The sequence below is a fragment of the Phyllostomus hastatus genome, unplaced genomic scaffold, assembly GCF_019186645.2.
Source record: "Phyllostomus hastatus isolate PE091 unplaced genomic scaffold, TTU_PhHast_1.1 phas_scaffold_1674, whole genome shotgun sequence".
NCBI classification, from domain to species: domain Eukaryota; kingdom Metazoa; phylum Chordata; class Mammalia; order Chiroptera; family Phyllostomidae; genus Phyllostomus; species Phyllostomus hastatus.
The window spans coordinates 1,218,634-1,244,409 of record NW_025334011.1 but is presented as its reverse complement, the minus strand read 5'-3'; the positions used below and the strand labels follow the sequence as shown (position 1 = coordinate 1,244,409).

General features: G+C 37.3%; 1 protein-coding gene across 6 annotated transcripts in view; it reads right to left on the bottom strand.

Annotated features, from left to right (window-relative positions):
• Positions 1-25,776, bottom strand: part of SLC4A4 (solute carrier family 4 member 4) — a 327,443-nt gene that overhangs the window by 119,662 nt on the left and 182,005 nt on the right. For all 6 annotated transcript variants that reach the window (XM_045858122.1, XM_045858123.1, XM_045858124.1 and 3 more), the window contains one exon: positions 12,875-12,951. In XM_045858122.1, the coding sequence (XP_045714078.1) occupies positions 12,875-12,951 (77 nt within the window). The remainder of the gene's footprint in view (positions 1-12,874; positions 12,952-25,776) is intronic.

The following is a 25,776-nucleotide window of genomic DNA, read 5'->3' as shown; positions in this document are numbered from 1 at the left end:
TTAATGCAAAAAAAGTTTAGTGCTTCATAAATAAGTTAGCAATAAGGCTCTATTTCCTATCTAATACATCCTTATGTTAAAATAAAAACTGCCTCCATAAACTATGCACCTACTACTGCAAGTTCATTTCTAGAGCAATTGACAGCAAATCTATTTTTTTCCCCCATAAGGGAACCATCTCACCATCCTAGTTACCATAACCTTATCTTCTCAAATGTTTTTGAATAATGGGCACCTTTGGAAAATCTAAATCTGATGAGTCATAAGTTTTATGTCCAAATATAGTAGGATTTTCACAGTATGTACAACATGTATTGAACTCATGTAGCTTACATGCATTCCTGTTAAAAAGTCTTTGTGGTTTCAGCCTGTCAAGATCACTCTCCTTGATTCTATCATTTGAAATTTAGGTAGCTAATCTTGTCAATTTTATGTCTTCTGAGAATCTGATAAGCATGCATTGTGTCTTAATCCAAATTGCTAATAAATCTGTTTAGCGGGGCAGTACAATCTAAAAAGTGCCATGACATTAAAACTCTTTCCACATTTACAATGGTTATTAATCCACACACTTTGAGTACAACTACTCCCTAGCTAAGAACTCTGTGATCATCACACAGCCCTCAGTTCATTAAAATGCTTGTAACAACATCATCATGGACTCTGTGGGTGCCTTACTGCAATCAAGTGTCCAGCTCATGAAAATAAAGTGATGTATAAGTACTTATGCTCATTGACTCAACACATATGGCAACGATTTAGATCATAGGTTGGCAAACCTTTTTTGGGGGGGTGGGGGTAAGTTCAATTAGGTTTTGCAGGTAACATACAGTCTCTGTCACATATTCCTTTTTTTATTTTTTAACAACTCTTTAAACCTGTAACTCTTATCTTGCCAGCCATACACAAACAGCCTCCTGGCAGGCTATGATCCATGAGCTGGAGTTTGTCAGACATCATATCTTCAATTTTGAAGCAGCATTTTACTACTAAAAATTAAGATAGGCAATTATTTGGTAACAGTTGTGGTAGGTGTCCTGATGGAAAAGCATACTGTGCAAAGACAGCTTATAAGAGCTGGCTCTGGCCGAAATGGAGGAGTCACAGAGAACTTCCCTGAAGAGGTGGCATTAACAGAGAAATAATGGGTAAATACCAGTTGCCTGGGCTGGCAGAGAATTTCAGTCAGAAGAAACAGTGTGTGCAAAGGGCCCAAGGCAGCAGGCAAACTGGCACACGCTGTACCTGAGAGACTGGATAACAAAGGGCTCTGGGGGCCTTCCTAAGGATTCTGGGCTCATTGCAAAGGCAATGGGTAGCCAGCAAACAGGTTTAAGTCATGAGTGACATCCTCTGTACACACCTTCAGGGCAAAGCCTATCTTATGTAATCCATATATACCCTTGCAGTGCTTTATCAGCTTTCTACATCCTCAGATTTAAAAATTATAGTTGTTTGAAAAAACACTTTTTAATTTAAAAATTAAAAAAATAAATAAAAATAAAAATTGTAATGTCTTATATGAATATAAAAATAATTCTTATTGTACTACTAAACTGACTAGTTTAAGAAAGTGATTTATTACTTTCAGAAAAGAAGAGGGAAAAGAGAAAACACCACCACAAAACTTTATATGTCTGTGCCTAGGGCACTATTTAATATAGAGTTACTCTAAATTAAGATTTATTCTAATAAAAATCTTAAAATACCCAGTGTTCTAATTTGCTACTTTCTCTTGGGTCACTCCAAAAATTAAAAATATATTGCCTCATTTATTTTATTTGATTCATTTTTCTCTATTTTGTTTCATAGCTTATCTTATTCCTCTATTCACAAGGAGGCAGGAGAAGAGGGTAGGAAAGGGAAGTAATATTTTTTTAAACATCTCACTAATCTGTGCCTAATGTACACACATTATCTCATATATTATCTCTTTTTATTCTCATAAAAACATAAAAAATAACTTTTTACCCCCTTTATTAAAGCTCAGAGACATTAAATACCTACATAAGATCACTCAACTGGTAGGGAAGGAAACTAGCATTTGAACCATCATCTCTAGGTTTATAAAACCCAGGCTTTTCTTCTCCATTATCCAGCAAACTCTGAAAGGACACTACATCGTACAGTCCTTGTGTTTAAATCTTCTGTTCCCTTATTCTTTCCACACTGAGGTATTCCAAGGTGAGAATTTAGATCAAGAAGCCACAACTAAAAGGGAGAAAATATAGCCGAAAGCATGATTTAGGCCATAAAGGCACAGATTAGGGAATATATAAGTATAGCAGCAGGTAGCCCTTAGGATAGCATTAGAGTAGGAGCATCTCATAGAAGTTTATTTTCATTTATTCTTGTTTTTTTATTTTAATAAAACCTGCATGCTGTGCTACTTCAACACATCTTTTAAAAATCAAAAACTATAGAAAATGTTTATAAATATATGTGGAAACTAAAATGTGACATGAATCTAGGTCCTTTCCCTCAGCAGGACTTCTTTCGGGGAGCTCCACAAAGACAGACATAGGAAAAGCATGGCCATAGTCCCATTGCACAGGTGTTTTCATAATGTCCTGATGAAAACAGTTACTTCTTGAGAATTCCTCACTTTGAAAAAGAGTTTCACAATGATATCAAGTAGTAGTGACAATTTTTCTAAACAAGATCTTCCTTCCAGAATGCAGTGTCTGGGGATACCTTCTTAGAGGTCATGATTTGACAAGGCAATAAATTATACCTTTAGTTCTTCTTCATACAATATAAAGGTAACGTGGAAATTCCTGGAATTTCCCTTCTTTATTTCTCAGTATCACAAATAAGCTGATATTGAAACAGGATTCCTCCATAAGTTTCATTTGAGAAACAATGAGTAATGAAGTCAAAGACACTATAAGAAGAGATAAATTCCTTCCAGCTCTGACTGAAATGTGTTTCTGAAATAAGTCATCCTAATGTGTAAATGGATTTCAACACAACATGCTCTTTTTTATTTTCAATAATACAGTTGGGTCTTTATCATAATGCAGTTCTTGGATCTAAACTATAAGAAAAGGTGAAATGAAAAAGGATTAAAATAATGTATAGAACTAGTAAATTCTATAATAAATCCCATTCAATGATAAACCCTTTCCAGGTTGGATCTTCCTTAACTATAATTTCACACTATCTCATGTCATGTAAAATGAAGTAGCTCATGTCTAAAAGTAGAATGTTGGACAGTCCATGATTTGAAATGTGCCATGCTTGGGAAAACTTAGCAATGCCACGTCATTTTGCAATAGAACATCTTTCTGTGTTGACAGTTGGCTTTTCTAATACGTCCTTGTGACACACAACACTATGTTTTAAAGAAAGAGAAAAAAATATTTGGTATTTTGTTTAAACTATGTCAGTCAGCCAGTTGTTAACTATGTTCATTGAGCTCTCATTATCATAAAAATGTGCAAATGGATTTTAACAAGTGAAATAACAAACTATATTTGAAATGTTAGCATTTACATGATTGTTCTAGATGAAAAAAATTAAATGTACAAGATTGGCAAGAATGTGCATTTCAATCAACCAGTTAACCTAATAAAACACCCTGTCAGTGATCATGATAAGAAATACTAATTTTTAAAGTCACTAGAATGAAAAGACAATAACGATACTGTCTGAAATCACCTCTCTCTGAGAAACTCTCATAGTCATAGTCATTTTCTCAGCCCTAAAAAAAAAGTTCTGAGAGAAAGGGTAAGTACAAGCAGATTCTCCCCAATTAGTCATCATCATTGTTTCTCTCAGCAACTAACTTAAGAGACTCCTGCTTCTTCCTCTTCCTACTCTGTCTCCCCACCCCACTAAGAACATGAGACACACACACAAAAAAATAGCAAACAAGGAGTCCCTGTGAAGTGACAAAAAGTAAGTGCTAGATGGTGTTGGAAACTTGAGACAGGAGTAATTAACATGAACCAGAATGTCCTAGGCTGCAATTAAGGAATAAGTTCACTTGGTAGGTCTTGAAGAAAAGGCAGGACTTGGAAAAGTGGAGAGGAAAAGAGACCCTTGGGTCCAGTGGAAATGTACACACAACGTACACTGCCCATGGTAGGACGATCAGGCCTCTGCCACTGGTGCGCAGGCACAGCAGCGGAGTTCAGAAGAGCAGGAACCCCAAAGAGCCAAGTTAGCAGTGCACATCTGAAAGTGAGGGCTGAAATCTAAAACGGAATGGACTTCCATGTACCCAATCTTCAAACAAAACCCAACCAAAAATTAAAAGCAATGGCACATTAAAATAATGAAAATGAGCATGATAATGAAGATTTGTATAATTTTTTCAAGTATATTAAGCTTGTTTCTTTTCAGACAATAAGCCTATGGAGAAGGCAGCTTAGGCTGAATTGTAATACCTGTATTATGAATCAGGAGACTGAAGTTCAGAGGAGTCAAAGTCTAACAGGCTCATGTAAGTCTTCAATGCTATTCCTGCGACCAACTTAATGAAAAAAGTTTAATAATAATTGCTTTTTCCTTGTATCAGAAAATATTTATAAAGGTTATAATGTTGTGTATCTATCAGACTTAATTATCTAGAAGTGAATACATATCAATAGTGAAAATAAATATGGAGCAGCCTGAAAGTTAGGACTCGGGGTATTTCAGTCAAGTATAAGTAAGGATGTATAAATCAAGTGAGTATCCACCATGGCCCACAGACATGCCAACTAGCTAACTAATCTGATCCACTTTTGCTAATCCTACAGCTACTCTAACTACAAAAACAACAACAACAACAAAAAAAACAAACAACTTCGAAACTTTGTTGTATTTCATCAAATTTGGGGGACTTGGGGCCCATTATTCAAAGAATTTTACAAGTTACAGTATTTTCCATTTATTGGATAAACAAGTCAATCACTTGCATTTTATTCTGCAGATAGTTACATTCCAATTCATTTCTCACATTTCTTACCTAACTCTTTCTACGTGGAAGAATGTTTTATTTGGCTAAAACTCTTATCTTCTGTTATGTTCTCTAAAATGAAAAGATGCTTCTCAAGCCCCATTTCTCTGCCTGATGGCTCCACCCACACACTATCTTGTCTTTCAGTGAACTGTGGCACTTCACTGCGGGCATCACACAGTTTACCTGGTCTCTCAGCCAGAAGTAAACTCACCATCCGAGATCATACCTTACACTTTAAAATTGTATCAGCCTTTCTCACCGACTTCCACCAACACCGCCGGAGACATGGGCACACAACACACAGTTGATTCACTGAATCTTAATCACTTTGGCAGCAGAAATATCCAGTCACTGTAAGACCCTTAAAGAGAGCAGGATGACAGCTAAGGAGTGAGGTTGGGGGGCTGGTGAGGGTGGAGGGATTGAGCAAAAAGTAAAAAGAGCTCATGGACATGGACAACAGTGTGGTGATTGCAGGGGGTTGTGGGTATACGGGGACTAAATAGTAATGGGAAAAATATAACATTTTTTTTTTTAAATGTGTTTGAAGTGTTGGTATATTTAATAGTGATCCCAGTGATTAGCCTATTCAGGACAATGTGTGCCTTAAAGACAAACCAAAGGCTAGTAACTATCTACTGGACATCTAGTACCTAGGACCTGAAAAAGACCATAATACAAATAGGCAGAATTCACTGTACTCATTAAAAGCACAGGCTCCAGAGACATAATGAAGCTCTGCCAATTAGATGCTATTAAACTTTGGGGAAATCATTTACTCTTCTTGTGTTTCAAGTTTACCAATATGTAAAATAGGGTTGATAGTATAGCCAAAGCATTAGTGTGAATAAATGTCCAATCTACCTTAGTTGTTGTTAATTATTCTTTATAGAGACTCAATACTATCAGATGGAACCACTGGATGATCTATAGTGCAGCTCAATTTGAAGCTCAGAGCTACTACAATGACTCGGTTCTTTTCTAGCCTCTTGTATGTATATGCATAAAGCGCTGATTTAGGCAGTGGTGCCAGCTGGGTATGATTAACCACTGGCTTTCAGGTCATAGAAAAGAATTACTGCTACCCTTTTAACATGGCAGCAGAGAAAAAGGAAGCCTGATTGTTTTCAGTTCAGTTCAGTTCCAGGGAGTGACAGCAGACCATTGGTGGTAACCAGGAAGCTCTGCTAGTGATTGATAAGGTCATAACAATCTGCTGAGGCAAATAAATCAGCTAGCCACTGGATCAATCACACAAGCGAGCTGGAAACAGTGGGAAGCCCTTCTCTTTCAACGAAGAGGAAGAGAAACTTCCTCCCATGGCCGGGCCTCTTCAGAAAGCTACTGCTGTGGAGGAAGATTCCCTGTTGTGAGGGAAATAGGGAAGCAGTGAAATGTGCAAATACTCTGCAACATGTAACAAATGGTTCACTGATCTTTTTATCAGTTATCCCAGATGACAGCACTCCTTCAAAGGTCCTGATAAAGCATTCCACACAAGGTATGAACTTTTCATTTAACTAACTTTATAGTCAGGATGTAAGTTCACTCAAAATTCTCTTGGGGATAGAAGCGGAAGGAGGAAGGAGATGCAAAGTCAAGCTGCAAATGTGCTGAACAGTGCTTCAAAGAGCACACTTGTCCAACTCTTCTTTCAATTTTTCTCTTTGTTCCAAATTCTGACCACCAAGAAGGGCTCTTGAGATGAAGCCATTTTTGGTTGCCAAGGAAATTCCCACAAAGCCTGAAGGATTTTTCTCAGAGTCAGTAATAGCAACACCTTCAGAAGAAGCAATAAGAAACATACAGGTGGCCAAGTCTATTGCCACTGCACTTTTCACCTCCTTGCCTGGGAACACAGGCAGATTAGCCAGCTCAGCGATCCAATTTGACCAAAGAATAAACCCAGTTTTAACCTCAAAATTTTAAGATGATAAAAACTCCCAAAGGGAGCCGAGAGGCAGATGCTAGGGACTGAGATTCTCGCATTTTGAGTTGCTAAGCTTTTAGTGGAGTGAAATAAAGCAGAACCTCAAATTTGAATGGCAAACAGTATCTTAGCAGTGGAGAATTTATTAAAGTGTTTAAAAGATCTAGGACACAAATTGGTATAATCTTTTGGGACGGTAATTGGCAATACACAGTGACACAGCAACACAGTGCTATATACAATGTATCATACATAGAATTTTACAACTGAAACCTATATAATTTTATTAACCAATGTCAGCCCAATGAATTCAATAAAAATTAGATCATTTAAATAAAATGATTCATATGTATTATATAGCCTTTAAGAAAATAAGATAGATATTCATAGTGTTTTGTTCCATTTTTTGAAAATCCATTTGCAGCCCTGGCTGGTGTGGCTCAGGGATTGAGCTCCATCCTCAGAACTGAAGGGTCACCAGTTCGATTCCCAGTCAGGGTACATGCCTGGGTGGCAGGCAAGGTCAGGAGTAGGGGGGATGCAAGAGGCAAGCACACATTGATGTTTCTCTCCCTCTCTTTCTCTGCCCCTTCTCTCTAAAAATGAATAAGATCTTTTTAAAAATTCCCAGTAAAATACATTTGCTGAAAAATATGGTCCCATTTTATTTTCCATAAATAAACAAATAAGTATTCATGAATAGAAAATTCTGAAAGACTCTACATCAAACTGCTAACAGTAGTTATTTTGAGGGTAAGTATTTGTGAATTTTCACCTTCTATTTTATTAACTTTTACTTTGTTTGAATTTTTGTAGCAATTTTGTATACTTTTGAATGAGAAAAAACTGAAGTTTTAAAAAACTCTATGCATACTAACATGTTATTGTAGTGGATGAAGAATAATTTCATATGTATATATACAACTTACTATAAAGTTTTTAAATCACACCCTTAGTGTTCATCATAAGATATTGCTGCTTCCAGGCTGTGTAACAATTTGCCCCTTCCAATGAGAAATGTGTTTTTGTTTTTTAAGTGAGGTCTTGGTCAGAAGTCAGTAACATGTGACATGAGCACAGACATCCATCAGAGATGAATGTGGATGGCAGTCTACTGCTCTCTGCAATATACAGGGCGGGGCAAATGTAGTTTTCGGTTGTTTGTGTGGAAAGTCACACAATAATAAATAATAATATAAGAATAAACTCTGTGTTTCCCATATTCACAACAATAAACGTGCTTTTGCCCCACATTGTATTCTGAGTATATTTGTGATATAGGAATATGACAGAATGCTACCTATTAAAAACAAGGCAGAGAAATGACATTCCAGTTAACTGTTTAAGACATGTAAAACCTGCCATGCCTTTTATTAAATGTCAAATATGGGCATGTCCTGCAGTGCTGTTGGGGTTCAGTTCTTTCATAGGAAGAGGTAAGAGCATGGTCAGGAGCCCCACTCAGCTGCTCTGTCCTTCTGTGCACCCAGTGATCCTTTCTGAACAATGAAGACAAAAATGCCTATCACTATTCCTATGAGAGGCCTCTGATGAAGGTTTCCTGAGTCATGTTTTTCACCCAGATGACATGCTCGACACCAGCTGATAGAGACATCAGGAGAACTGGAGGCATAGATACAACCTCTCCAAAGCTCAAACTCACTACTCTCATTGGCCTACATCCACCTCTAGTGGATTAAAATATTTTTGTTATTAATTAATAATTTAATCTAATTAATAGTACATAAAAGTATTTTAACTAGGCAACTCTTTTTCTTCCTTACAATACTTCTGTGGAACAGAAGAACTTCCTTTGCTCGGTAGGAATAAGGTCGTGATGTCTATGGCAAGTACATTAAGAGACTAGCTACTGGGTCTGCAGAGCTCTCAGTTTAATGCATTAAGGTGCTCATCCAGCTCTTAATTACAGGAACAACACTAGACAATTCAGAACACTGGCAAATTCCTCCATCCTATCACATAACATCCCCGGGGATCTTTTTTCTTTAAAGATTGTATTTATTTATTTTCAGAGAGAGGGGAAGGAGAAAGAGAGGGAGAAAAACATCAACGTGTGGTTGCCTCTCACACACCCCCTACCACGGACCTGGCCTGCAACCCAGGCATGTGCCCTGACTGGAAATCAAACCAGTGACCCTTGGTTCGCAGGCCCGAGCTCAGTCCACTGAGCCACACCAGCCAGGTCCCCAGGGATCTTTTTAGAATATAAATCAGAACCTACACCTCTCTTGATAAAACTTATAAAACAGTGTCTCCCACTACTCAGAATAAAATGAAGTTTCTCCTGCGGACTTCCCTGGCCTCACCTACCTCTGCACACCTGCTGCCTTTCTCCAGCCACTCTGGATATTTTCTTCATCCCTCTTTTCTTGAATATGCTACACTCATTCCTGCCTCAAGCTTCACTCTTGCTTTTTGCCTCTGCCTAGAAACCTCACGCCCCATATCTTCTCCTCCCTGCCTAGCCCTCCTACCTAAAACAGCTTTCCTGTCCCTCTCCACATTATCCTGCTGAGTGTTCAGGAGAACACTTATTATTGTGTGAAATTATTCTATTTGCTTACCTGTTTTTGATGTTCATTGTCTAACCTCAAAAGACTTATCTATCTCATTCACCTCTGGAACCTCACCAGAGGAACACATTCCAGCACAGAATGTATTTTTCAAAAGAATGAACAAGTTTAAATCAAAGTAGCACACAGTTACAGGGTGATCTAGAGGCTCATATTTATTACAATGTCATGGTTACTTAAAACCATAGTTCTAAATTGTACAAAAGACTCCTCTTTTTCTTATTAAAAATGCAAGATAGAACTCAGTTAACTTCAGACAGGTCTATCTGCTTCATTTTCATGCTGATACAGAATCTGTTTTACAAGGAGCTGGATAATCGGCTTTCATGGAAGAAGAGCATTATGAAAATGAGAAAATTCAACTGTCCCAATTTTAATTGGAACACAGGTTCAAGAATGTGGGTTCTGGAAATCAGTATGACTATCGGTGCTTCTCAAACACTACTGATAACCACTGATTGTTCATTCTTTAAAAATACGGTAAGAGCATCAGTTAAGAGAAGAAAGCTATACAAAGTCTAATTTCTTTTTTTATGTTTTATTGTTTATGCTGTCACAGTTGTTCCAATTATTTCCTTCTTCACCCTCCTCTCTGCCCTGCCTGCCCCCCATTTCTATAGTCAGATTTCTTATAGAAAGGGAAAAGATGATGACGAACATCAGTTTTGTTAGTTATCTAAGTGGCAAGCTAATCCCCTCAGAAAGGGATACCAATGATAATCATTGCAATGGCCCTTCAAAGACACCTGGTGAAGGACAGCAGTCGCCACTGAACCACGAGGACAAGGAAGCACACTGCAGTAATCGAAACTACAGGAATTTATGACTTCTAATGACTGTAACCACCTCCTCACAACACACCTTTGTGCTCAGTTTTTCCCAGATTTGATTCCATCTGGAGCTCTCCTGACACAGCAGTGTTTCACTGGTCCCTGAAAACATACTAAAGACAAGTATTATAACCTCAGAAAACATGAGCCTTTCTTAGCCCCTATACCTTCTCTGAGGAGTGGAGCGAGACTGCCAGTGCTCAGTGTAAGTTAGAAGGTTTTTCAGCTGAGCCATGGGAAAAAAAAAGGAGGTGCTATTGTATTTTTCTACCACTATGAATATGAAATAGCTATTGATGCTATGGGAAGCTTTATGTGAACCTTAAGATGGAAATCTTCAAAACAATGAAAAGTCATCTCAACTGAATGTAGCTGACCCGCTCCTATATTACATGTGTCAGAAAAGGATTATGGGTAGTTCAATCACTAAATGTTTCTTTCTCGATTTCATTTTAAGGCAGTCATGGCTTAGCAGTTTGCCATCTTATACATGGTTTAATGGTTTCATCCCTTTATTTTCTGACAAATTATTTAAATTGATGTCTAGTTCTGCAAAAGACCAAGATTTCAAAAAATAGAAATAAAGACAGATGAGTATTTAAAGATAATAGGCAATAGATAGTGTTAAAAATAATTACAGATAAATAAATCTTAGGCCACATCCCACCAGAAAACTATAGACAGGTTCTCAGAAAACCCAGCTAAACAACGAGTGTCATGGAAGTGACAACCAGAGAAGAAGTTACAAGGTTACGTGAGCCCTGAGTGTCTCCCAGAGGATCTGATCTGTGAGGTATTTCTACAACTCTGCCATCTACTGCTGTGTATGGACTGCAGTTTCCCTTGAGGTGGGTCACAGAACTGTGAGGTGTTAGTGCCTTATTGATAAACCTGGAAAAACAATGCCAAGCCCTTTTAAAGTCGCCGTGCCACACTGAGCACAACGCTTCCACCTGGGAGTCAGAGCTAAGAGGTAACATGATGAGAAGGATCTTCTTATCCTCCCAGCTGCTTCAATACCTACATGAGAAGGAGAACTAAATCCATTATATTTGGTAAGCATTCGCTGCACTTGTACATTTTTAAAAGAACAGAAAAGAAATAAAAGGAGAAAAACTGATCAATCTAAAGTAATTAGGGAAGATAACTGGATCATGAAGGGAAAAAATCTTCCATAGCAACGAAATAGAAGAGATTATTTATGCAGATTTACAAGTAGATGAGCTCCAGATGTATTTTTTTAAATCTACTTCTCCCCAGGTGTTTTTCTCCTTAATAAATATAACATCCAAGTTGGAATATTGTCGAAGCATTGAATCACCTAAATTTTGGCTATGCTCTTCTTCTGCTGTTAACTATTTTAAGCTATTTCTCAATAAGGCAGCCGCTACTGAAATCATCAGTGCATAGGCTTGGCAGAACCAGAAAGAAAAAGTACGGTCCACAGATTTGTTTCTTTTGTTTTCCCAAAACAGAATCTCATAAAAAATATGCACTCAAATCTTGTCACTATGTAGCTGACTGAAAGAGAAATTCTGCTCCTGTTCAAAATTCTGAGCATTAAACCCATTTCTTACGCTACTGAGAAGCTCTGTAGCTCCAGGAAGTTGTGAGGCACCACCACAACTGTCCAAACTGTATCCAGGCAGAATAATCAGTCAATCAGAAACTTCAGTTTTTTGGGCCAACTTGGAAAAGCACACAGAACAAGTTTGACTTCACTGCCAAGATCATTTCCAGGACATTGGCTAATTAATTATAAAAGCTTTTTCAAAACAAATTTGAGCCTGGCAACCTTTTTTTCCTACCTAAACAGAGAAAAAAGCAAGTTAAAAATGTAAAAGCCCAAGTTTATTGTGGGTTTTTCTGACATAGCTTCATCTTCTATGCAAGTCCATCTTCTTCTTCTCACTCTTTGTATATGAAGTTAATAAAATAGTGGATGTAGAAACTGGAACTACTAGTTTGAATACTCTACACTGTGGGTTGTAGAAGAGATCATAGGTCAGATACAAAGCTTCTCTTCAAACTCTTGTGAGAAGCAAAGAACAAAGCTTCTTCCCTTTTGGTGGGTATGAAGAACTCATTGCATTAACTATGGCTATGATATTACATGGATAGTTACTACTTACTCTGTGTTTTAATAGACAAATAAATAACTAACAAAACTGCATTACCTTTTCCAAAAGTATACCCAAGAGTTAACAATTACCAGAATTTCTTAGCCTTTTTAATCACTGTACTTTTTCACAAAGTATCTTATTTAATCCTCACACTAACCTGAGGTAGGTATTATTATTACTATTTTAAAGCCAATACAACTATAGTTACAAGATTAAATTACCCAAAAGAATACATCTATAAAGGCTGGAGTGAAGATTCTAATTTCTGTGTTCTGAACTTCAAATCCCTTCATAAACTGCCTCCTTGTCCCCAGAAGAAAGGGCACAAAACCCATCTGCACATATTGGTTCATTCTCAGTCTGGGAACTATCATTTCTAATCTTTTCCCAGTATCTTCTAGATATACATATAGTCTTACACTTCAAAGAAGCAAGAAATCTTGGCTTACCTGGTCCTTCTCCGGTTTATCGGAAATGTCATTCAGACTGGAGGAAGTCAGATCCCTATGGGTCATGCCTGGGCTACCTGGGAAAACAAAGAAAATCCGAATTAAAGACTTCTTTTCAAAAACACAGAGGCTTCGGTTGCATATTTCATCAGCGCTATTAGATGACAATGGGCATGGTGATGATGCTTTAGCTACGTCCAGGTTGAAGCACAATCGCAGTTAAATGAAAAGTATGAAAAATCCCAAATAACCTGTAAAAGTTTTCTGCCAGTCTCTATTTTAAGATAAGAACTTTGAAAGAAGCATCAAAAACAATAAACACAAAAATAAACTTGCTCCTGGTCTGGTTTGGTTTCTGTCACAGCCTTTCACACACATCCTAATCCACTCGGAGGCCTCTGCTTTTCCCATCCCCTGCAGAGACGGTCTCATCCCTCACGTTGGTAACACAAGCCATCCTCTCCCCCAGGCCTCTGCAGTCCTTCCTAGGACACTCATTAAAATCAACCCAAAAAGCCACTGGTGTCCCCTTCTCTAGCTAACACTTTGATCAAGAATATTTCTCCTTAGTAGAAAACTATGCAGTTAACGAAATCCCCATTGATCCAGAATCCCCATTCTTTGCCCCAAATACTGTTATCACAGGCTCCCCTTACTCTCTCCATTCCCATTTGCCAGACAACAGTAAGTGTACCCTTTCTTCCCCCTTAACATGCCAAATTTCTTATTCAAGTCAAGGGATGGTTTTCTTGGGGATGCTTTGGGAACTAAGCTCTCTGGCAACATAGCTGCTGTACAGAAAATCCACTGGCAATCCAGTCGATGACTTTAGACACTGTTAGAAAAGAACAGGAGGAAGGACATCTCAAAGAGTGAGAGACCAATTTCAAATAATTGTGTTAACCAACAGATAACTGAACTTCCCTTCTACAGTTGGACCTGAAATTTTTAGGCTTACTATGCAAAAGAGTCCCTTTTCAAAGCCAGGTTGCTTGACCCAACCCATGCAGGATGCTGAGTAATGCATTCATCCTTAATCCTCAATGATCTGACTCGGCTGGTCTTCACACCAAGAGGACAAAGGTTGGTTCAAAAAAAAAATAGCACAGAAGTTCAAGTACAGCTTCATATTTACTTCCAAATAACTCTTTAGATTACAGACTAATTCCTTCAGATCAAAACTTCAACACATAATTTTACAAAAGGCAACAATCTACTCCTAATAATTTAATGTCTACGTAGGTCTTTAAATAATATAATTGACTTTAACTACTAGATCAGAAAAATCATAATTTTCTTGGGCTGGCAAGACAGGATATTTTCCACTCTGTCGCATTTCATCGAGTAAGCATGTCCTAGATCACTTAAACCCTTTACCTGGTGGGATATTTTACTCTAGGAAAATTTGAGCCCAGAGCATTTTTCAAAAGAGAGGAAAACATCTGAAAAAATGCTTTATGAGCAAAATTAAAAGAACTTTGAAGGCCACATTTTCTACTTTGAAATGCACACCAGGTTACTAGTGTCCCTGAATACAAATGATACCAGGTACAAACATAAATGCCCCAAAATAATGCTGGGCTTATAACTAACAGGAAATGAGGAATATATATAATTTTGTACTTTACAAGAAAAACAAAACTAGTTGCCCTGGCCAGGTGGCTCGGTTGGTTGGTTGGAGTGTCGTCCTGTACACCAAAAATGTTGTGGGTTTGATCCCCAGTCAGAGCACAAACCTAGGTTACAGGTTCAATCCCTGGTCAGAAAGTGTACAGGAAGCAACCAATCAATATTTTTCACATCGGTGTCGCTCTCTCTCTCTCCCTCTCTCTCTCTCTCTCTCCCCTCTCTCTCATCAACAAACAAAACCAGTTATTTGATCTATAATAAGTGAAAATTCTACCTGAGTAAGTAAATGAATTTAAACGATATATCCCTAAGGCAAAGAAGGCTTAGTAATCCTAAATTAAAAGTAGCTTAGGTAAATGCTTAGATAAGACTAATTTCTAATTATAAAGCAATCATATTAAGTGGAAGTACAGAAATAAATTGAAAGCAGCCTTTTATTAAGTAATTTAAATTTCCTGGGCAACATCCTAAACTCACTGATTTGCTTTGGAAAGTCATTATAAATATTGCAAAGGTACATTTCAACCCAAGCACTGTTCTAACTGCTGCAATATCTGAAGAGGTAGAAGTCAAATGAATAAGGTTTTCATTATCATGGTAATCTTGATTGATGTCACAACTTTTCCAGGAAACCTCATATACTGTCTCATCATTTCTGTCATTTCTGAAAGATAGTTATAGTGTGGCTATCTATACTTGCATAACATGTGGGGAAGAAAGAGGCACAAGTCCAAGGAAGAGGCAGGAACCAGATGGGGAAGAAGAGGCCAGTGTTAAGAAATAATCAAGTCTAATGTTCCTTCTAACCTTATCTTATTCTCATTAATAAAAGTAGTTAATAAAACTTGTATGTAAAAGTAATATTAGTAATAGTCACTAATATATAACTTTGTAATGCACTGGAAGAATTCTAAAGTCAACACTTCTAGGTAAGCCATGAATAAGATGACCAGCATTCTTCAATCTTACCTATTTCCCTCCCTAGCAACCCCTCACTCCTACACCCTACCACCTTGAACAAAGGCAAATGCTTCCCAATGTAATGCTTCCCAAAAGGTGGTCCCCAGACCAACAGTATCAGCATCACATGAGCACTTGTTAGAAATGCCAATTCCTGGGACTCACCCCAGACCAACTACATGAAAACTTGGGGCATGGGACCTAGCAATGTGGGCATTAACGAGCCTTGTGATTCTGAAACATGCTAAAGCTTGAGAACTACTGCTCAGAATAAATCTGTTACCTTAACCAGAGGGTGTCCCAGTCAGAATCTTACTTGAAAGGTGCTTATATAAGTGGAAGTAGCCAGGGTGGTAGCTCCAATAACCTTGCTTTCCTCCAAGCTACTGTTCCAAACTTTTGCATCTCAAGCAAATCATTAAATTAGCATGCTTGCCACATAAGCACACAAAAATGATCAGACTTGGCTTTTCCTCTAAATCCTCACCTACACTACCAAATAAATAAATCACTTTATTTTGGAAGATCACTGTTTAATCAGCCTTTTTCAGAAATATCTATCCAATTCGAAAAGACAAGATAAGAGCCAAAATAGATTACGATTCCCAGATTATATCTGGGAATCAGAAATGTGTGCACAGCATGTCAGCAAACCCAGAAGCCGTTACACAACAGATCCCTAACAACACCGTTCTATGGTGGATACTTTGTGCCTGACATTCAGTTAAGACATGGTGTCAGAATAAGCTAGTGCTTTCTATTTAGAGTTTTGTCCTATAAAGTAAACTCATTATACTACAATTGTGAGTGGATCGGGGTAGTACAGAAAAACACCACCTTGTCTCAAAAAGCTGTGTTACGAGGACACCCTGGAGCATGCTAATTCTTGTGGCGGTGGTGGTGATGATTTCCTTACTCAAAGCTACCACCAGCAGACCCTTCCCATCTGAAATCCAGGGCATACAGATGTCTTAAAACTGCTTTTGGTCCAAAGAAACTTTCTTTTTTAAGCTTTAGTTTTTGAAAAAGAAGAAAAAGAAGGACCAGCCTCCTGTGCATAAGTATAATGAATTCCCATATCACAGTTTTCTTGCCATGAGAAAAAACTTTGTAGAATCACATTCTCAAGCAGTTTCACACAATCAAAAACAATTTCATTTTCAAAGTACCCACTTGGCAGGGACATACTGTCTTCTATAAAAATTAATTGCATTCTGTATTAGGTTTAAAAATCATTGTTATTCTTTAGCACACATGGGGCAATTCGTAAAATCCTCTGCAATTATATCTATTAGATACAATAAAAAGGGGTGAGGAGAATGTACAGTATAGCAAGAGCATGACATTTAAATGTGTACACATTAGATAAAAATGTAAATATGTATGTAATGTAACAACACATGCACACCTCATACCTTTTTAACAAGCCAAGAGAGAACCTAGGGACAAACTAAAACAAAGATCAAATAGGCTATGAAATAAACTGGTTTTTCATTCTTACCAATAATTCCATATTTTAGCATAAAATTAACTATGGTAACTTACATATAATGGGCATTTAAATGAATCCGGACATAAATGTCAGAGAGTTCAGAGCCATAACTATGATTTGAAATTACTTGGGACTACAAAATGAATAATAACTGTAGTTCCAGAATAATGCACGCTAATGTGTTCTGTCCCCTACTAACTCACTGATATTCTCCCCCCACTTGTTGGCATAACCCACACCAATCTACTAGAAAATGTCTATATCTAAGATTAAGAGTCAACTGATCTTGATTACTAGGCACTTTAACTTACATTATCTTAATCCTCATATAAACACTTTGAGTTAGTGTTATTATTACCACTTTAACATAAACAAAATGAACTACGAGGAGGTTGAATGTACGGTCACAAAACAAGTAATAAAAACAATTTAAATCTGGATCTCTTAATACCAATTCCCCTGCCTCTGAGGAAAAAAAACTGGCCTATGTTACTTACATAAATAAACACATAAACTTCATCACTTCTAATGAAAAGTTAATGTGTAACTCCAAAGACTATATTCTATTTCCACACTAATTATGTGTTTTACAATATTACTAATAATACTTAAGGTAGAAATGTTCTTGGTTTCCAATTTTAGTTGTTCCCCAAAATGAAATTTGCATATCTTTGTTGTTTTCATTTTCATAAAAAAAAGTGGTGGAAGGATATTCAATTTAGCTACTCTGTTTGCCACTGAGATTAAGTAGTAACCCCAAACCACAGCTCTATAACAAAGAAGAAAGCATGCTAAAAACAATAGCAATGTAATTATAAAAGCAATAATGCCACATGCTTCTGACTGTGCTAATTCATAGTCATAGCCTATGTGTCAAGTGTCTGTAAAATTCCACAGTGATCATACGGCCAGTTCTTCATTATTTCCATACTGGTTTTCCACATTTTGGGTTACTGCAACTGCAGTTTCTTCCCACTTAAACCACTAAATCAGGGATATGAGAGAGGAGAATAAATCACAGTAAGTTTGACTGAAAAAGTCTAGAAGGAATGGCTAAAAGATAAGCTTGGGTTTTGCCAGACCAGTTTCCTAGTCTTCCACGACAACAGAATTTCAAGAGCACTCCCCACCAAAATTAATAATAAAATAAGCATGTCATTAAAAACTCCAACTCATTCTCATTCCCTGTCTCCAAATAAAATAAAGAAACATTAAGAATATAAATATTAGACTAAGGAAGCTTAAAAATATTATCAAAAGGAGCTCTCTGAAGGAATTTCATAACTAAGAGAAAAATCAATTTGGATATTTTTGTTTCTTTCACTTGCAATTATCTTTTGTTTAAAGAATTTTTGCTGTTTGTTTATGATTTAATATACTATAAACTCAAGGGTCCAGAGTCAAGGCCTTCCATTTACCTTGTTCGCAGTTACAGCCTCTGAGTTTGGCACAAATGGCCCTTAATAAATATTTGTGAATGATACCAACTGGGTATCATTTTACCTCCATTTTGAGTTACTACTATAAACACTACTGTTCAAAGTCCACTTCCTATGGAGGGAGACGTGTGTTCATGCTCCAAGAGCCTCAGACTTGGAAAGCTTTGGAGTAAATAAGGAAGAAGTCTGTGGCTGGCCCAGAACTAACAGAATGACAAGACTCTGCCAAAGTAGCTTAAAGCCTGTCAGTCATCAGTGGAACAGAATGTAAGAAACAATAAAGAGGAGAAAAAAAACAGCCTGTAAAGGAAAAATCAGGAGGTGAGAATGAGAGGAGAAATAAGGAGGCATGTCAGTACTTCAGTGATAGAAAACGAACCCCGAATAGCTGCTGCAATTTTGAGAAAGAAGAGTAAAGTAGGAGGGATCACAATACCCGAGACTAAACTAAACTACAAGGCCACTGTAATCAAAACAGCCTAGTACTGGCATAAAAACAGGCACATAGACCAGTGGAACAGAACAGAGAGCCCAGAAATAAGCCCAAGTCTCTATGGTCAATTAATATTTGACAAAGGAGGCAGCAACATAAAATGGAGTAAAAATAGCCTCTTCAACAAATGGTGTTGGGAGAACTGGACAGTCACATGCAAAAAAATGAAACTTGAGCACCAACTTACACCATATACAAAAATAAATTCAAGGTGGATAAAAGACTTAAATATAAAACATGACACCATTAAAGTCCTAGAGGAGAACGTAGGTAGGAAAATCTTAGATATTTCACGAAGAAACTTTTTAACTGACTTGTCCCCTAGAGCAAGGGCCATAAAGGAAAGAATAAACAAATGGGACCTCATCAAAATTAAAAGCTTCTGCACAGCTAAAGAAAACAGTATCAAAATTAAAAGAGAACCAACTGTATGGGAAAACATATTTGCCAATGATACCTCAGACAAGGGTTTAATCTCCAAAATATATAAAGAACTTACAAGACTGCACTCTAAGAAGACAAGGAATCCAATTAAAAAGTGAGCAAAGGACTTGAACAGACACTTCTCCAAGGAGGACATACCAAAAATCCAAAGACACATGAAATGATGTTCAATATTGCTAGCTATCAGAGAGATGCAAATTAAAACCACAATGAGATACCACTTCACACCAGACAGAATGGCCATCATAAACAAAGCAACAAACAACAAGTGTTGGAGAGGTTGTGGAGAAAAGGGGACCCTAGTGCACTGCTGGTGGGACCGCAGACTGGTACAACCACTATGGAAAGCAGTATAGAACTTCCTCAGAAAACTAAAAATGGATTTGCCTTTTGACCCTGTGATTCCACTGCTGGGATTCTATCCTAAGAATACTAAAACACCAATTCAAAAGAACCTATGCATCCCAATGTTCATAGCAGCACAATTTACAATAGCTAGATGCTGGAAGCAACCAAGATGCCCATCAGTAAATGAATGGATCCAAAAACTATGGTACATTTACACAATGGAATTCTATGCAGCAGAAAGAAAGAAGGAGCTCCTGCCCTTTGCAACAGCATGGATGGAGCTGGAAAACATTATGCTAAGCGAAACAAGCCAGGCAGTGAAAGACAAATACCATATGATCTCACCTTTAACAGGAACCTAAATAACAAAACAAAGAAACAAGCAAAATATAACCAAAGACACTGAAATAGAGGTCAGGCTGACAGTACCCACAGAAGAGAGTAGAGGGAATTTAAGGGGACAGTGGGAAGGGTTCACGTGAACAAACTTAAAGGACACATGGTCATAAACTAAGGGGAGGGTGGTAATGGGAGGGAAGTGGGGAGGGGTGGGAGGAGGGCTGGATTGGGAGTAAAAAGGAGAAAACTGTATTTGAACAATGATTAAAATAAAATTAAAAAAATAAAAAATAAAAATAAAAGATCTCTACTCAGCTGAAGAAATATTCAGAGACAAACATAGACTGGAAAACTTATTGAATAGGGAATTTCCATAAACTACTTCAAGGAATCTGTGGTCCTTGTGATTACATATAGTATTTTCGATCTTATAATAGTTCTTTCTCTATGTCACATGCACACACAAAAACTACAAACAAAATATGAACAAAAAGTTATACTGTCCAAAGAATATAAGTAGAAATATATAAAATACTATGTAACCTTATCTCACAGTAAGGAAAAGAAGAAGGAAAGGAAAGGAAAGGAAAGGAAAGGAAAGGAAAGGAAAGGAAAGGAAAGGAAAGGAAAGGAAAGGAAAGGAAAGGAAAGGAAAGGAAAGGAAAGGAAAGGAAAGGAAAGGAAAGGAAAGGAAAGGAAAGGAAAGGAAAGGAAAGGAAAGGAAAGGAAAGGAAAGGAAAGGAAAGGAAAGGAAAGGAAAGGAAAGGAAAGGAAAGGAAAGGAAAGGAAAGGAAAGGAAAGGAAAGGAAAGGAAAGGAAAGGAAAGGAAAGGAAAGGAAAGGAAAGGAAAGGAAAGGAAAGGAAAGGAAAGGAAAGGAAAGGAAAGGAAAGGAAAGGAAAGGAAAGGAAAGGAAAGGAAAGGAAAGGAAAGGAAAGGAAAGGAAAGGAAAGGAAAGGAAAGGAAAGGAAAGGAAAGGAAAGGAAAGGAAAGGAAAGGAAAGGAAAGGAAAGGAAAGGAAAGGAAAGGAAAGGAAAGGAAAGGAAAGGAAAGGAAAGGAAAGGAAAGGAAAGACAAGAAAACCATCAGCAAGCCTATGCTATCTTGTGAAAGGATAAGTGGGAAAGAACAACAGCAGCTTATGACAGAAGTAAACAAACATCTCACTGCCTTATTTCCAAATAGGCACTGACCCAAAGTCATTTTACTAAATGCCCCTAAGCCAGTTTAAGGAGGGATTTCCAACAGCTTCCTGCAGCCACACCATTCCAAGCACTTGCAGTAGTGCCTGCTTTCATTAGTTGGGTCTACTCTTCTGTATCTATGTGTAGACACCAGATCTAAGCTACAGTAAAATTTTGCTAATTCAGATTAATAGAGAAATTCTCTGAATTGATGAAGTGTCTAAATTTAAAATAATTTACGAAGGCTACAAATTCAACTTGGCATATGACTTAGCACATGGATTTATCCCTGTCCTTTCCTAGAGTCTGTTAAAAAGATAAAGTAAAAAATATAAATATATAAAATCACATTAATTTAAAAAACTAGTAGAAAACCAACAGAAACAAGAAAACTTTCTGAAAAACGAAGAGCAGGTGGAATATTAGAATCTGGTACTATTTATGGTATATAAAAACTACAGTGTAAAATATGTACAGAGAGGCATATAGTCACAAAAGAGATTTTCCCTGCAAAACCCCAAAGGAGCTCCACACTGGAAGAGGCCAAATACAATACAGGCTGAAAGGGATGAGTTTATACAAACTCTGTGCACAGAAAGTTTACCACCACCCAGCAGAGCACCCAGCAGCTATTTACACCACAGAGCTCTCTGCTAAAGAGTTATTAGAAAAGACAAGGTAATTAGTGCAGGTGTTTATACCTCAAAGCAAAGTCTTCTGAATTTCTAGAATTTAGGAGACACCTCAGGATAACATTTTCTACTCACTCAAAAACAAATCCTCTTTCTTAAATATAAATGAATGACTGAGGATCATCAGATATTTGAGAAAGCCCAGGACTAAAACACATACCAAAACAAATGAAAAAAATACACAACTTCAATAATAGCAATATAATTTTAAAAATCTAAATAAAACTCTTACTAGTCTGCAGAGAGATTTGCAAAGCTATTATATTTCATAAAACACAAAGAGGGTGTTATAAAAATAGAACAAGAAAAATGTTTTAGAGTTTTAAGTACTTCTAAGGACTATATATGATTGCTAAAAATAAAACAATACAAAGGTTAGAAAATAAAATTGAGAAAATATTCCAAAAACATAAGTGTAGAGGAGGACCAAAAAAAAATAGAGGCTTACTCCAGGAAGGCCAATATCTGACTATTAGGAGTCCTGCTTAGCCAGAATAAGGACTCAAGGAAGAGAACATCATTAAAGAAAATATACTAAAACTAAAGGACATGTTTCCTCAAATCACAAGGGTCCCTAGAGAAAAATAAGCAAACAAACCACACATACAATCCAGCCCCATATGTAGATGAATCACTGTGAAACTTCACAATACCAAAAGTGAAGAGAATAAACTATGATTTTCTATCTAAAGAAGAAAATAAGCATCAGACTTTGGAATTCTCTTAAGCAACCCAGAATCATAGAAGATAATAGAACCATGCCTTCAAAGTTCTGGAAAGAAAATTCTTTTCAACCTAGAATCCTATATTCTCTAAAACAATAAAATATATTTTTTAAAGATTTTATTTATTTATTTTTAGGGAGGGAAGAGAGGGAGAGAGAGAGTGAGAGAGAGAGAGAGACATCAATGTGCGGTTGCTGGGGGTTATGGCCTGCAACCCAAGAATGTACCCTGGCTGGGAATCGAACCTGGGACACTTTGGTTCCCAGCCCACACTCAATCCACTGAGCTACGCCAGCCAGGGCTAAAACAATAAAATATTTTTTAAAAAACAAACTATGAAACTTTTAGGAGATTAAACAAATTAAAAAATGTCAATTTTTATACGCCCTTTCATACAAAGTTACTTGAAGTGTGATTTACCAAAATGAAAAAACAGACCAAGAAAAAGAGACTCGTGTACTGGAACTCAGGAGATCAGGAGAGTAAATGCCGGGACGGTGGCTGTGCAGCAGATCTGGAGGCCCCTGGTGTCTCATGCAGCAGGAGGCGATGCAGGGGAGAGGGCAACAAAGAGGAGGGATGGATCTGCAGAAAGGCACTGTCTATAGGGTTTACTAGTATCCTTGAGATATTTAAAAAGTTTGATAATACAGCAATACTAGGTGATTCTCAAAAATGTAATTTAAAACTCCAGGTTAAAAAAAATGTACAAAAGAGAAAATGTAATTAAAGCCCATTATATAGCTTTAGATTAAACTATATTCATATAGTCATAATAACATAAATGCTGTTATGGATTTCTGACTTTAGAATCAACCAACAGAAAAAGAACAGATAGTATTTATATAGAAAGACAAGAATATAAATCTAACCAACACTGACAATAAATGCTAGAAGTACCTACAAGAGAAGCCTGGAAGTGAAAGTAGTGAGGAGAAGGGCAAAGAAGGGTAGTGAAGTAAATATCCTTTACTTCAAGTAAGAAGTCTAAAGATCCCACCAATACTTGGCTAATTAATTAATTTAAAGCTAATTATAGAGATATGAAGAGATTCATGACAATTTTTTAAAATTAAACAACTTAAAGAATTCCCACTATGGGAAATATATCCAAAGGAACCCAAAGCACTAATTTGAAAGAACATAAGCACCCCTACATTCATTGCAGCATTATTTACAATTGCCAAGATATGGAAGTAGCCCAAGTGTCCATCAGTAGATGAGTGGATAAAACAACTATGGGACACTTACACAATGGAACACTACTTGGCAGTAAAAAAGAAGAAAGTTTTACCCTTTGTGACAGTATGGATGGATCTGGAGAAAATTGTGCTAAGTGAGATAAGCCAGTCAGAGGAAGACAAGTACCATATGATTCACTCATATATGGAATCTAATGAACAAAATGAACTAACAAGGAAAATGAGGACAGGTTCATAGATGGAGAGCAGGCTGACAGCCTATGGGGGAGGAGGTTGGGGTGGAGGGATTGAGCAAAAAGGAAAAAGGACTCATGGATGTGGACTATAGTGTGGTGAATCCTGGGAACAGAGGGGTATAAGGGGACTAAATGATAATGGAAAAAATTATAATAAAGATTAAATCAACCAACCAATCAATCAATTAAAAAATTAAACAATTTAAAGAATTAAAAGTAGTTGCTATGAGGGCAGGCCTGGGAATAAGGAAGATAAAGCAAGGCAGTTCATTTTTCATTAGAAGTCCTCTGTGCTCTTCAATTTCAAAATCATTTTTATATAATACTTTAATAAAAATATAATACATGTCTATTTATCATATAATAAATGTTATTAAGTCTACTTTTATTATTTCTAATTATTTGAGATTAAGTTGAAGCATTATTGCCTACTATACTACCTGGAGAGATATAATTAAATCAAATTTTAATATAAACATTGAGATCAAAATTTGAGAGTTTAAAGTCACTTTTGAGTAGTATTTACATACTACATGAAATAATGCTTACACTATCTTTTTTAATTACAGCAAGGGAAATTTTTCCTGAAGATTCTGTCTGAATTGCCAAAGATTTACATCTATGGCTTTAGTTAACAAAAACCCTTATATCTGAAAAGTATATGCAGATAAAAAAGCATGTGCAGAAAAGCAAGCCAGTTAACAGTCCTTCATCTGCAGCCAAATCAACAGAGATATGGACGTCGATACCAATGTCAATATAGACAGTTTATGAGTACTGGATGTAAGCATAGGTATGGACAGAGACAGAGACATAAAACTTTAAAAGAGTGATAGGCACATTGTCTGGGCCTCCACTTACAAATGTAGCTCCTCCTCACTGCTCTTGACTCACACAGTGTTTTGGAAAAAGCCATTCAAATTGGCTTCCTGGTGCAGTAACTCCTGTGGCCTTGATGACGCACGTCCAATGAGTTAACACATATTGGGCAATAGATGATCACAGGTCACCCCCAACTCAAAGAGCAGCCTCCAGAAAAAGACATGAACATCTCTGGGCCCTTAATGCCAGTGTCCCCCAAGTGGCCCTGAAGACTATCCACATTTAAGCCCTGTGTGTCTGAGCGAGAGCAAAGGCATGGGATCACAACTTCCCTGGTGTGCACTTGCCCATACCTTCATTTTCTCCCCCTTGGAGAGGTTTATTACACAAGTCAGCCAAAGTGACCTCTAGGTTCCAAATGATGAGGTAGCTTTGAGGCCTCAAGTGATGCTAGAGTGACTACGGGGAATTTGATCAGAACTAAGATGGGCCAAGGATTTCCCTCTTATTGAAAAGCCCAGGCTGAACTGAGATGCTTGCAATTCCAAGTTGATACTATCCTACTCCAAAATCACTGCTGGTCCTCCAGCTCTAAGAAATCCCAAGAGCAAGGGGCTTTAACTCCATGGCACAGACTTGGACGACAGCAACTGCCACAGCCCCATTGTTCTGACTGGTGGGCAGGGTGGGGGGCAGTGTAGTGTGGTGGTTCGTGCCTCACCTCTCAGATGAACTGAATGGGCCCATAAGGAGAAATACAGAAAGAACCCCAGAGATAATGTCAGCACAATATCATGGATGGATAAAGTCAGGAGATGAAAAGATTGTAAAATAGAAGTACTGATCTTTTACAGGACTGTCAAAAGGATTAAGCAAAGAAACATGTGAGCAAGGGTCCT